The sequence below is a fragment of the Netta rufina genome, assembly GCF_964035555.1.
Source record: "Netta rufina genome assembly, chromosome: 13".
NCBI lineage: Eukaryota > Metazoa > Chordata > Aves > Anseriformes > Anatidae > Netta > Netta rufina.
The window spans coordinates 11,755,917-11,770,969 of NC_140136.1; the positions used below are offsets into that span (position 1 = coordinate 11,755,917).

At 45.7% G+C, this 15,053-nt stretch overlaps 1 protein-coding gene across 3 annotated transcripts in view; it reads right to left on the reverse strand.

The window, feature by feature from the left end:
• Window positions 1-15,053, reverse strand: part of RANBP10 (RAN binding protein 10) — a 77,345-nt gene that overhangs the window by 60,723 nt on the left and 1,569 nt on the right. For all 3 annotated transcript variants that reach the window (XM_084294482.1, XM_084294481.1, XM_084294480.1), the window contains exon 2: window positions 14,842-14,953. Coding sequence is in view for 2 of the 3 variants with exons in the window: in XM_084294481.1 (XP_084150607.1) it covers window positions 14,842-14,953 (112 nt within the window). In the remaining variant the exon portion in view is untranslated. The remainder of the gene's footprint in view (window positions 1-14,841; window positions 14,954-15,053) is intronic.

Below are 15,053 nucleotides of genomic sequence, written 5' to 3' on the forward strand. Positions count from 1 at the left end.
CATTATTTAACATTTCAGACCTTGAGTCAGACATCTGTGGAGCCTTACTGTGTTTTTACACTTTGTTCAATTTTTTCTCATCTAATAGAACTTCAAATTTCGGAGGCTGTATCCCTATCCTCCCTCACCCTTGTGTCAGGTTATGTCAGCTGTCATGTCATTTTGAATCCCTCCAACAGTCCATACCCATCCTCCAGTATGATGTCTACTTAAACAGTCCCTATACCATCTGAAAGCATTTTACTTTTCTGATTCCATCTTTTTATTAACTTTTCTTAAACAAGCTTCCTTAATTTATACAGCACTTGTTGGCTGTGGATTCTTTTTTGGAGGAACTCTGAAGTGTTAAGGTTTGGGGGCCTTTTTACAGTACTTCTCAAAGGACACTAACCATGAGTATTTATGGTCAATGCTGCAGAGGAATTTATAAACAGTTTAAAAAAATAAAAAATTCTCCACTGCTTAGAGCATGAGTCAGAAGTTACATCCTCTCCCATGAGTTCCCTGACTAACCTCTTTGAATCAGTCATTTATAGCATCTAAAAATTTAGTCTCACACCCCTATGTGGCATACACATGATCTCTACAGAGAAAAATAAATACATTTTAAAGATGTGTTTACAGCCTGCCAGGCACAATATGGAAGATTTCTCCTTATATCTGCAAGGTGCTCTCTAGCTTTTCCTCGCCCACCTCCTTAGAGCACTGGCAGATAAGACAGCATGTTTGTTAGCATTTCAATTTTCTTGCTCCTGCTGAGCCTGGAAACCTCTGCTACTACCACATTTTCCTTGCTGCACAGTGGGTTTTGCTGTTTTGATAACTTCAACTGCGTGGTAGAAGTGAGGACCATAGTCCACAGCTAAAATTACATTCCAGCTTTATGTTGCTTCAGAGAGCAGCGAGAAGTGCCACCTTTGCCAATTGTTCAAGCCTCAGATGGGCTGTGATTCAGAGTTCAAGGTCCCAAATTGTTTGAACACACAGTAAAGGCACCACCTAAGCCTGGACCATTAATAACAGAGTGCTTAGCCCTGCCTCTGGCCGGCCTGGAAACACTCTGCAAAAACCTGTTGAGGAGCAGACAGCTCGGTTACGTCAGCAGAACAATTCTCCCTGCCTTCACCTGCTCACATCAGCAAGCCCAAGATTTATTGCATTTGCAGGTGACTTCCAAATTCTGTTCAATGGGCAGGGCATGCCTCCTGGTATACAGAACGTGCCTTACGTCCTGATTTATTTGGCTGAGCTGAAGGTGAAGCACCATAAAACTGCTCACTGTGTCTCCTCTCGTGCAGCTTTGCCATGTGATGGTGTTAGTTTCAGTATCACATACAGCATGCCTCTGCTGGTCCTTTGTTTTTTGTAAGTTACAGCATTCATAATAACATAAATAACATAAATCTCCACAGAGGCTGCCCTACATCATCATTTCCAGTTTTGGAGGTTTCAGGTGTGGACAGACCACATATGGGATATTCATCAGCTGCAGTCCCTTTTTGAGGGTCCAGAAGAGTCTCCTAGAAGGGGATGCACAGCTTGGGAAGCACTGATACAGTGGTAAAGGCAGAACATAAGGAAACAACAGCACTGACTTTCAAACAGGAAAAAATACTTTATGGGAAGTTTGGGGGGAATGATACATTTAAATCTATTATTGATCCCAAATGAGACATCTACCTTAGCTATAGCAAAAAAGCCAGGCAAAAAGAGAGATCCTAAAACCATCTTCTCAGTGGTGAACACTGAATACCTGGAACTCCCCCCAAAGCCAGTCAGAAGCATCAAAAAATGCTGCAATACTTAATCAGCCGATCAATTCCAAATAGAGCAGAAAGACAGACAAAAATAAACGCAGACACATGCCTGTGATTCAATCAGAAGAACAGTTTTGTCTCCCCTTATCAGCAACCTAGGCAGTTACCATAGCACCAAATTCTTTCCAAATTCTGCTGCACCTCAGCCCTGCCCAGTGGATACCAGCTGCTTTTTAAGATTCAGACAGGCTGGATGAGCCGCACACTTCACCTTTACGGCACCAGCTGATTCAATTAAGAATTTTAGCAGTGATCCTACCATATAATTTCCATTAATTTTCTAAAACGATTTAAATGAAAAGGTTTTAACTTTCTGACATGTAGACTTTGGGTTATCATGGACTGATACATCATAATAATGAGTAACTTGAGTGTTTCCCTAAACCCTGAGTTTTGCCCTACATCGTGAAGTCTGACAGACCAAAAGTTAACTTTTCAGCCAACTGGACGCACTCTCTGGACGCAAATTGGCCATCTGTGTCCCACTGCACAAACACACCACAAGGACAAGCCTTCATCTGACACGCCATCAATGGCCAGTGGCCGGGCATCACTGGAGGACTCCTGCTGATACATGCAGCATCCACGGCAGTGACCCCAAGGCACCTTAAAACGATGCACTGAGATTGACATCAATTCTTGCAGCACCAGAAAAGGCACATAAAGGCATAAACAAACACAGTAACAGAAGTTCTGGCTGAAAAAGTTTTTGTAACACAAAGGTGGCCTCTCACAATCCAACATAAGCACACTGAACCTCTACGATATGGATAAACATCCGAAGGGGCAAAAGACCAAGAACGTATTTTCATTTACCCCATTATTATAAGGCCGCGTTAGCATACTGACCCACCGTAACAGCATTTCAGCATCACTTCTGTGACTACTGCCTCATCAATTCACACACGAACAGCTACACAGGAGGTGACAATTTATCTGGGTGCTCCTAGTCAGGTACAGACACGTTATGATAACGCTGTGACAACGCACAGGATGCTAGTTTCTAGATCCCTAAGGACAGACTGTAAAAATATTCAAATGGCTGTAATTTACCCAGATCTAAATCCCAGTTTAATAACCCCTACCCTAAGTCCTGCCCCATGCCTGTCAGCGTTCAAGAGACATTTGGATAATGCCTTTATTAACATGCTTTAGCTTCTGGTTAGCCGTGAAGTGGTCAGGCTGCTGGAGTCAATCATCTACAAAGGCCCCTTCCAACAGAACTATTCTATTCCACACCTCCTACTTCAAGCCTCTATTTCCCTAGGCCAGGAGTGAACTGCCTTTACTGTGTAACCCTGCTTTGCATCCCTAGCACAGAACCTGCACCCATCCATGCCTGCTGCACACCCAGCAGCCTACCTGTCCGCTTCTGCTTGTCCTGACATCCACGCCAGCTAAGTGGGCAGAAGGTGGAGAAGGCTGATGCAGAATCAGGATCTGCCACTTAAACTTCTCTTACCTGTAGCAGGACCACTCTTCCTCACTCCAGAATTTCACATGCTGGATAGCACCGGCCAAGTGAAGCACAGATTTGGTGAGCAACGGTGCCTGACATGTGGGCCTCAAGATGGTAAGGAGGTGACAACCTCTTCTACAGCTTTGCACTCAAGAGGCATCCCCCAGGAAAGCTCAGCTCCAGGCTGCATACGGCATCGCACCTCCTTCCAGTCACACCACCCACCCCGCTCATCTGACACACCAGATAAAAGGCAATCAGAGGGAGCTGAGAAATACAGACCCTGCCAAGCTACACTTGGAATATGGCTGAGATGCAAGGACTTTGCATGCTGTGATGTTCGCTGCCAGAGGTCCTCAAAAGATATGGTCTCTGTAACCAGTTGCAGTTGGGATTGAGCAAGCATTAGACATTTTGAATCTTTATTTTTAAGGTATGCATACATTAGAGAGAGAATTGGGCCCACGAGAACCTAATGAGGTTCAACAAGGCCAAGTGCAAGGTGCTGCACCTGGGCGGGGGCAATCCCAGACATGAGGACAGGCTGGGAGAAGAACTCATTGAGAGCAGCCCTGCAGAGAAGGACTTGGGGGTTCTGGTGGACGAAAAGCTCGCTGTGAGGCAGCAGTGTGTGCTCACACCCCAGAAGGCCAACTGCATCCTGCGCTGCATCACCAGAGGGGTGGGGAGCTTCTGCTCTGCCCTTGTGAGGCTCCAGCACAAAAAGGAAGGTGGGTCTGTTAGAGCAGGTCCAGAGGAGGACCACAAAGATGACCAGAGGGCTGGAGCAGCTCTCCTATGAGGAAAGGCTGAGAGAGGTGGAGATGTTCAGCCTGGAAAAGGCTCTGGGGAAAGCTCATTGCAGCTTTTCAATACTTCAAATGGGCTTATAAAAAAAGATGGAAAGCAACTTTTTGCCTGGGCAGAAAGTGATAGGATAAGGGTGAATGGTTTTAAACTAAGACAGGAGATTTTGATTAGAGGTTAGGAGGAAATTCTTCACTCAGAGGGTGGTGAGGCCCTGGCACAGGTTGGCCAGAGAAGCTGTGGATGCCCCATCCCTGGAGGTGTTCAAGGCCAGGTTGGATGAGGCCCTGGGCAACCTGATCTAGTGGGTGGCATCCCTGCCTATGGCAGGGAGGATGGAAGGGGATGGTCTTTAAGGTCCCTTCCACCCCAAACCATTCTAGGATCCTATAACAAGCAATTCCTTGAGCCAAAAGATGTTTCTCTGGAATAAGCATGATACTGAGACAACCTGCCAAACAGCCAATATAAGAAAAGGTTTTTTGGCTAGTCTAAAGCTGCTTTGTGCAAGCAACCCACAAAAATGCTTATGAGCCCAGCGAAAGAGCTAAGAACAGACCTGTTCTTTGACAGCAAGTAACTCATGCTGAAATTCCAGCACTTCAATCTGTTCGGCTTCTCAAGTGCAGGAATGGAGAACTCACTAGGTAGTCAGAAGGAAGAGGAACACAGCAACAGCAGCAGAATTCACGCATACCCCTACTTGATATTTTTCAGTTTGAAGAATCCCAGGAGCAAAGAACATCTCCCTTGAATGCTTGGAAAGCACCCAGCACTTAGGAGGCATTCCTACATGCAAAATAAGTAAGGGTGAGTCAAAAGGAGGAAGAAAGCAATTAGTGTGTGGCTGTAGCTGGACTAGGCAGCATACTTCATACAGAGGAGGGGTTTCTTTCCTCAGAAAGCATCAAGTCTTTCTCCAAGAGACACGAAAACACTACTCATCTCAAATGCTAGTTCTGACTCTTCCCTGAAAAGAAGGACGTGACACTTCCTCTTTATTTATTTCTTAATCTCTTGAATGGTACCAAGTCAGGATGGTGAAACAATCCCAGCCACTCCTCTTCCAGGTGCTGGTGAAGCCTACCCACAAGGCAAATGAGATTTGTCTCCCCACTTTCAGGTGGTGTAAAGGTGGAAAAATAGGGACCTAGAACCTGTTTATTGTGCCAACAGTGCACCCACACAGCAGTCTCTCCTTAGAGTGTGCTTTAGTGTAGGTGCTGAGGTACACCGAAGCCCGAACTTCAGGTGAGTCAAAACCAGACATTACCTGAATTGTTTTGTAGGCCATGACTGCTGGCAAAGTGGTAGCTCCCTGGTCAGTGAGGTAACAATACTGCTGTCACGTGGCAGAAATTCCTGGCACTGGTGTTTTATTACGTGAATCACCCAGGAGCGAGCAACCCAGCTGAGCCACAGGTTAAACGAGGGATGTTTCTCTCATTCAGAGATGAGTGTGATTCAAGGGTTTACTGCATCCTGCAATCTCTTCTATTCTTTCATAAATACCAACCACAACTACCTGGTAGGAATCCTGCCCAGCTCTCCTGTAGCCCACTCTTTCAGCACACATGCAGTTAAGCCAAAAATAATCAAGTTAATTTACTAAATTAGAGATGAATAACACACTTCATCACAATGATGGCATTTCAAAGACTTTCACAGTTTCTTGTGCAAAGCTTTGAGCTGCTGTTCTTTTTGTCCAAGGTGGGCTTTGAATTCACAAGAGATTTGAATAGTGGAAAGAACTGGTAACCCGTACCGATTTCCATCTGAAACTTCACATTGTCCCAGTTGTGATGGGGCTAAGAAGCATGGTATTCTTAGGCACTGACAAACAAATTGCATCTGTTTAAAAAAGAAAAAAATTACCTATGGTACAAAAATATTGGATTCCAACTCCATGGTCTAACAATAAATGTTTTGGAACTACACCATAATGAATCTTGGAAGCGGAAGCAGCTCTGGTTTTATTTGTGGGTATTGTACAGCTCTGTGGCACTGCTTCAGAAATAGCCCTGACTGGCTCCTGAAAGAATCCCAATTCCCCAAGCAGAGGTCAGCAAACACAAATAATGCAAGGCTGAAGAGAAGTAGGTAGAATCAAGAAAATAAAATTCTTAGGAGCTCATTAAAAACGGCCACAAGTATCCTGAGGCTGGAAGAGTCCATGGCACATCACTCTGAAAGACAGAGCAGCTGTAAAATCCAGTGTACATTGAAGAGAAGGAGAGTGAACAGAACAAAAGGAGAGTCGGTAATCCAGTAACATATCATCTGCACAGTCCATTTATGAGTAAGCACTGACAGAGCTACAGAGAGAGGAAGATAGACTTTTTTTTTTTTTTTTTAACTAGACCAAAGTATCAGATTGTGAGCTCCCTTCCAATTTCAGCATCACGTTCAACTGGTGTGTTAGCTGTAGGAGAGGTCAAACTTACCCCTCTTCTGTGAGTTACCATCAGGGAGCGGATGATGCAGATGAGCAGTGTACGCAGGAATACTCAAAGACAGAATATAAAGATCAGAGATGAAGACTTGACTTGAGATTCATTTAAGAAGGAAAAGGCATAGCACCAGCCTTCCCAGGCTGAAACCACCGTTCGGATCTGCCCAGAATAACCTCCATGTGCCAGCACAAGCACTGTCACCTCCAAAAGGACCCCAAATCCTGCAACATACAGTGGCTGAAACCAACTGCATCTGAAGCTGAGGTGTCCCACCAAATCAGTTTTCCATCTTTAGACTTCCACTCTTGACAGCTGCCTTGTTCCCTAAGTCAGCTGCTATTCAACACAGTTCGCATAAGCCACATCAATGACAAATGCTGCATCTGGGCTGGGAGCAGGACAAAGCATTTCTGCTAATAATTCTCCGATTATTTATTCTGGTTACACCCAATTGAATAAGTAAGATTTTTGTTCAGTCTGCCCTGCTGATTAACGAAGCTCTCTTCCAAACACACTGCTCAGTGTTGCTGACACTTTTTATCCGACCTATGAGAGAAGTCAAACATGTTTCCATGACTAAACGGACTTCCGAGTGTTTGACCGCCAGTCTAAGCAACAGACCACTTTTTCCTGGCATGAACAAAGTCTAGAAAACATAGAGACAGGCACCAGAGATACCACAAACACCTAAAAGAAAGACATCCAAAACAGGACAAGCCATAGGAAGGCTACAACTCCCACGGTGGAAACTCATCTTGCATTTCAGGCCATTGTAACAGAAAGCCAGCTTCAAACAGCAGCCTGAATTCCTGTGTTCTCCACTAAGACAGTAGGAACAGTGTAAAGGTAATACCCAAATCAGGGCACACTCTGCTGCCAAGTAGTTGCTTCTCTCAAGAGGTGTTCTGTCATCCTCACACACTGATTTTCTCTGTCTTAGGCTTCGATCAGAAAAGGGACAGCAACACTTCTTACAAAAGGAGTATTTACTTGCTAACACAAGTCTTCACAAAATTCCAAAAAATGGCAAGTCCGCAACATTTAAGAACTGTATTTTAGTTACATGGAAAATGTATTACATAAAAAATAACCCACCAAGTTTTGACGTATGTACCTATGAAATAAGAATACTTCTTGAAACAGGGGGGGGGGGAAACAAACAAACAAAAAAACCCATAAAGTTAGGCAGAGCACCAGAAGAGCACCACACACTGAATTCACAGATCTTTGTGTGTTGACAATTCCACCACAAAGAACAAAAGTCTCAAAGTGGAAAGAAGAACCCATACAACAAGAAGGAAGATCTATCTCTGGCTCTGCAACTATAGCATGCAAACTGAGATCTCGTCTTACACCACGAGTACACTGTAAAGCCCACTGCAAGAGAAGCAATTAGGAAAATTAATTTGGCAGTAGTCACTATAATGTTGTTAACACAAACCTACTTTACAGAGCCAGTAACAGAGCTGAAGAAACAGTCAAGCTTCACAGAAGATGATAAATTCTTTACTGGTTCATCACCCAATAGCTTCATAAATGGTGGCAAAAAACCTCCTCTTAACTTTAATAAAGTTAAGCAACTTGTACGATTTAATTATTAAACAGAGAATTGCCTAGATGCATAATCCTAGAACATTTAAACACCCTGCTCCCATTATCCTATAATTTGATTTATTAGGTGTAAACATACACTGGAAAATTGTAGCATAATGTTTTATACATATTCTAAAGATATCCTGTTTATTTTGTTAGAATTTACTTTTGCCATATCTCTACATTTTTTACAACAGATATTCAGAAACAGCAGAGGGTGAGAGGGAAGGGAAAAAAAGAACTTTTCCTCAAACTCTTCTTTACTGCACAGAAGTTCACAATTGTAGCTGGACACGCACAAAAAATCAATAGAAAGAAGTTATCACAGCATGAAATATAAAAAAAAAATTGAGACTTCAGACCTAAACACACACATCACAAGTGAATAAGTCACGTATCACCATCACTACTTCCACTTCGTCTCCTTACTTCCTAAGCTGTTTTAACGAGGAATTGTTATTCTACCATTACAATGGTAAAGCCCGTGACACTCCTATAAAGCACCATGTTTCAGTTTCTACTCCATCGTCGTTGTTTTTTAATGCAATGGCAAGTTATCAACTGCAAATGGGAGATTTCGATCTCACAACTTGCTTTACATCTGAGAAGCTGCTCTCAAGATTACCCCCTTCCACAAGAATTTAGCAGAGTGACATAAACTGAGAGGCGATATGAGACCTCATCAATCGATGCAAAACCTCCAAAGAGAACTGAAGTGTCTCCACACGTCAGAGCACCAAGGGTTTAGCAGAACACTGCTCGGCCTGTCAGTAGCTGAGGAAGCAAGACGTGCTTGGACAAGACTGTTTGCAAACGTGAACAAGGTGAGAAGTGTTTACTGAATCTGGTTGGGGCTATTTATTTATGTGTTGGTTTGTTTAAACGAGCGTCTGAAGAACAGTGTAAATTTAAACAAGCAGAGATACCTGCAAACAGAACCACCCCCTCTCCCGGTGCCAGGTTTGGATTCTTGGAAACGAGGGCGGAAAATAAAAAAAAAAGAGGAGGAAATCAATTATTTACAAGGTTATCAGGTATAAAGAAGGGAACACTCGGCGTGTGCAGACACCAGAAACCCTCACTTGCTGCAGGACATTCCTCAGCCCTCGTTACAGCCACGTTTTGTTAGGAAGTGGCCACGGCGCAGCCAGTTGAGGGATGAACAAAGACAACCACGCCATCAGAGGCCCTGACGTCAGGGTGCGACGTGGACAGACCTCTATCAGCATCTGGAAACCATTAGAGCACGCCAGCGCGAGGCTTCCCAGAGAGCAATCACACTCACCATACGCTGGGGAGGAATGGAAAGTTGGCAGGGAGAAACGTAAGCAAGGAAGATGGGCAGATCGCTCCTTACTCGTGTAGAGGCTGCTGAACAACCCAAACATGTGACCTTTATTTTTCTTTCTCAGTCGGGGTGAAGCAAAGCTATTTTTAAGGCTGGGACATGGCACACTTGTGTAAGAAAGCTAAAGAAAGATTTTAAATAAACTGTTATGGCCTAAGCTAGATTAGCTCTCGTGCCTCTCTCCTCCAAGTACTCTTTCCTCCCTCTCTAAAGAAAAATGCCCGAGATGGAAGCGAGCACTGGCCAGCATCTCTGGACAGCTTAAAGGGGGCTGGAAGAGAGATCCTGACACTCGCTGCTGCCCACATCCTCCCTCCCTCCCTCTTCTGCCCCCTTTCTTGGCCTCCTCTCCCCCGTTTAAAGGGAGCACTGCTCCAAGGAACTGATCAAGCCAAAAACCAACCAAGCAAAAAAGATGGTTAACCCGATCCAACTCATTGCCTTAGTGCTGGCAGGAGGAAAAGGGGGAGTTAACGAAGAAATCATGGCACCAGGAAGAGCTACAGCAGGTCTTTCAGCAGCCTTCCTGAGGCCAGCTCACGGAAGAGCCCCGGTGAGATGAGTGAGACTCATCGCAGAGCTCCAGCACACCAAGGCACCCGCAACAGAGCTGCTGTCCCAAACCAGACATGGCCAGGAGAGAACTGTCAGCAGCAAAATGCCACTCTGAGGAACAGAGGAAAGGCTGCAGGACAGGGGACTTTGGCCAGGAACCTGTGCATGCTCAGAATCTGCCTCCAGGAGCTAAAACAGGTCGCGAAAAAGAAACATCAGTCGGGAACAAGCACGGCCGCCCAGGAGACAACTCACCTTGCCCCTGTTAAAGAGGTTAACAAAGCCAAATTGTCCTTCTGAGTCACAAAAGCCTCCAAGTCACGGGCTGGCTGCCCTACCCTGATGAGTCTTACAGGCACCGCTCCTGTTTACCAAGGGGGGAGCATCCTACTGGGGAAGGAGGCCACGAGGTGCGCTGACGAACCAGCGGCGCACAAACATGCTGCACAGAGGGAGCGTGGAAGTCCAGCACCTTCAAATATAGCTGAGGTTGAGCCACCGTGATAAAAGCAGGAGTTATTTGTGGCAGCTCAGGAACACAAGGGGCACGGCCGTTTCTGCAGGACTGTTCAGACAAGGAATGCTGGAAGGGAGCCACTCAACGAGCCACACAGAGGCTGGAGCAGAAGGGACCGCGGGACCCTCCTCCTCCTCCATCCTCCTGCCCAGAGCACAGCAAACTCCCACCCAGCAGCCCGGGGTCCCCTGTCTGACTCTCCTTCAACCTGTGTCTGAGAGCAGATCCCTGAGGAGCAGTCCTTACTGAGGGGAAAAACCAGCAATTTCTGGCACTGATGTCAGCAGGTTAAATCATTCTAATTATTTTGCCGTGGCCAGTTTTCAACCAGTTATCTCCTTGAAGCAGCTCCCCACAAAACTGGGTAACAGATTGTGAGCACGAGGGAAGGCACAGAAACAAGGCAAGTGGCAGGGCAGAGCCCAGGGTCTTCCCCTGTATCGTCGTAAAGCCTGGAGGAACCACTCCCTGCCTGCTCACTGCAGACAAGGAGGCGAGAAGAGGGCTGCAGCTGCTGGTAGGGAGTGTAAGCTGAACTCAGCTCTACTCTCTGAGGATAAGAACCACCTCCCCAAACGGTATCACAACCAACAGGCCGACCTACTGGCAGATCTGATTTTTTACACGAAGGACAGGACCAGTTTTTCAATGGTAGTCTGGCAGCTTCCCCTCTCCCAGGGAAAGGAAACAGTAAATAAAGGCGATGTCGCATCAGTAAAGGCTAAAACCAACAGGGTGAGAAATGACCGCTGTTCGGCTAAAGGTGAGTCTCAACCATCTTTAACTCGAAAGGCAGTGGCTGTATCTCAGCATGAGCAGGGGAAAACACAGAGCAGGTGCCTTAAACTTAAAGGGCAAGGGAGAAAGACAACACAAAAGCAGCTTTTTTTTTTTTTTTTGCCAGCTGTGGCTGCAGAGCCATGGCAGTCTGAAGCAACCGGTGTCTGCGCTGCCGCAGTCCCTCCCTCTTCCCTCGTGCTGGGACTGGGGTTTGCAAAACCAAGCAGGTAAGCGATCTGCCTGAAAAGCAGCAGGGCTGGGGGGGCTTTTATTTTGCAGCAAGGATGCAGTGAGGTAGGGAGGAAACAAAGGAAGGAACCACAGCACACTTGACTTAGATCACCTTCACCCCATGAAAACAACCGATGGGGGAAGTTTCTCAGCTTGCTCTGCACTTCAGCAACTCCACCTATGCAGAGCTGCCCAGGTCTGATGTCAGTCCAGGAGCCCTTGCTGTACCAGAACATGCCCTACAGAGGCAACATCTCGTCAGGAAAAAATAAAAATAAAATCATCTGCTGAGCTTCAGGACCCTTACACCGCCAGTAAATGTCATTTCTATCCTGTTTCTTACCTGCAACTTCAGTTTTTCTTGTGCATTAACAACTGTCAGCACCTGAGCCGGGCGCACAGCGCTAGGCTAACAGATTTATTAGCACTGAAAGACAGCTTTGAGCTACCAAGCAAAAGCCCTCAAGCAAAATCAATTGTAACTCCTGAAAGCACACTTTCTGAAACTCATTCAACCAAAGTGTTTGAGTAAGTCTTGTTTAGCAACCTGATTGCTCTGATTTTAAACCAAACATGAAGAGCTTTCACAAGCTCCAGCAGCAGAGACACAATGGGTATAACATCACGTAACCTTCCCCTCACTGCTCCAAGCAGCACAAATAAACGACGAGGTACCAAGCAGAGACTTTACACCTGAAAAGCCCATTCTGAAAAACGAGCTCAGGAAGATTCCTCTTGCTCTCCCCTCGCTCAGGGGCTTCCAGTGAAGTTCCTAGGGACAGGCCTCACCACTTATGCCACTTGGAAACTTCCTTTCATTCCCTCCAACCCCTTCTTTAGATTTCTGGCCTTTAATTCCTTTAAACTGAAGCCACCACAGCGTAATAAACACCAGAGAGCTTCCTAAGAACAGAGACGCTGGTGACAGTTCGGCATTAGAACACACGGGGCCCCAACGGGCTGCCTTCGAACTGTTAAAAATGAGACGCACAAGAGCAAGCTTTAAGGGACAGGCAGCAGCTATAAGGTCACAATTACAAATCCCCAAAACCACAACGATAAATACTGGAGCACTCTCCACCAGGAACAGAAAAGCAAGGCACCGGAGCGGCTGAGACATAAGTGAAGCTCTCCAATGGCTCACCACAGCACTGCCTTTGGACCATAGCTATCAACATCTCACTTTCATGTCACTATAACATTAATACACACAGTTCCATATCGTCCAGAGTGTTCCTGAAGTAATTAGGATTACAGACAACGAAAAAAAGACAAAACTGATCTTGGGAAGCATGCAGCAAATTCCATCATCTCCCCGTAACGTTGACCTGGAACGCAACAAGGACTAAGTGCTGCTCAGTGACCTTTTGTAAAGTGATTTCCTCAGAAATCTGCCCTGATGCACACCGGAGATAATTTTAATTTTAGCAGCTACATAAACTAATCAAGTGCACGGTTTCAGAAACAGACAAGCAGTTCAACACCAAGTCAGCGAACTGAAAGAACAGAGAAGGGCTTTTCCCAGCATTCGTAAAGCATCCAGCCCAGAATTCACATACACACAGCTAACCTTCCACAGTTGGTAATTATTGCAATAATTGCACCAAACGCAGCACCACTGAAGATCCTTTGCAAGTCCCCTTACAAGCAGGTCGCGTCTCAATTCAACAGTGACAGCAACAGTACGAAATTAGGACTAATTTGGCTTCTAATGGGAATGTTTGCTGCCCTTCCCTAAGACCTGTAAACAGGCCACAGTTCAAATGTTATTCTTGCAGGATTGCATTAATTAATTACACTCAGAACCTTCTCCTGGTCTGCTTTACCTTCTGGGTGGCTGTAGCTGTGATATTCAGCCTTTAGCAATGGAAAAAAACAACACATGCACACAAAGCACGTTGATGCCTTTACGATAATTAAGAACTGATCTACACTACCAGCAGAAGCCCAAATCCTGTCAGAAATGCCCCTTTGCTGCATTCCCGCATTCCCCCAAATCCTGAATAGGCTTTTATAGGAACTCCATAAGAGACATCCTGATCCAGCCACATTTTAGGTGAAATAATGCCCAATACAGTGAGCACAAGACTGGGTGAGATCCAGAACTCGCTGCCAGGTCAGGTCACTGAGGTACCGCTTAGTAAGGTACAGCTGCTTCTAATGTAGGATTTGCTGCTTTTGCAGTTCTTCCACTCAAAATAGCATAGACTGATACGGCAAACAGAGTCTCAACAACAGTCTACAGCGTTAAATATTACTGTAAAATATATATTTATATATTTATATATTTGGTCAGGAAAAACACTCTTTTATTCAGCATTCTGGTTCCAGCACAGTCTCCCAAGCCTCCACAGTTGTGATCTGTCACAATGGAATCTATCCTGAGAAAACAACTCGAGTCCAACCTCAGGACCTCCACCAGAAATGATGTAAGTTTCACAGATTCCAGCTTACATGCACACACCCCTCATTCCCTCCCCAAGATCTTTTCCTTCACCATGTATACAGGACATTTAAAAACAGCCTCAGACGTTCTCCTTCCAGCACTCTCGCAGCACTATTCCTGCTCTTCCCCATGCAAACATCTCTCTGACAGCCCAACATTAATTTTCAGGTCCCTCCCTTATTCTGCACTCCAATTTTGAGTCATCAGGAGCTGTGATCCAAACATGAACCCTGCACTCATTAGCTAGATCCCGATTTCCAAATTTTTCTTCCCATGAGGCAGCCTAATGAAAGCAGCTGTGTGTCATCACCCGATCGGGAGTTTGGGCAGAGCATTTTCTCCGTGATCAGCAGCCCTTATTCCTTCCCATCAACACACGTGCTAAATTTGAAGCCCACCCACATTTCAACAGAAACATCCCCAAGAAAGATCGTTTGTTCCCCTATTAAAGAACAAAACTAGCAAAAGTGCAGTTTTTCTGTCTATTGTGAATTCCATCTAGGGCTAGGTCCCCAGGCCACCTCTGTGATACCTCACTGCTTCTTTTTACTGCCAGGTGTCTGAGTGACCAGACCGAGCTAGCAAGAGAAGAGTGTTATAATTCAAGCTGTGCCAGGCACCCAGAATTTTTTCCATTTGCATAACTGCCCACGTCGAGCTGTGCATTAAGCAGCCGTGCAAGTGCCTCTGCCTCCAGAGCGATCTGACCATGCATTCGCCCATTAACCCCAGGTAGCAGCCGTCTGACCTCCAACCCTTCGGGAGGGGAAGGCCTGAGCACAGCAGGGCTGTTGAACACGCGCCACCGCCCAGCAGGCCGGGCTGAGGTACTCACCCATCTCTACCTTTGCTGACGATCTTCACCTCAAAGTAATAAATGCCACAAGCTGCAGGGATGGGGTGCGTGGCCCTGACTGAGGCAGCATCTTTGTGGTTTTTACCGTGACCTGGGAAAGAACAAAGATCTCAGTCCCTACGGGCTTTGAACCCTTTCACGTTTTGTTGTAGAGCCCTGCTGGCTGAAGCTGGCCGGGCTCTGTTTCTCCC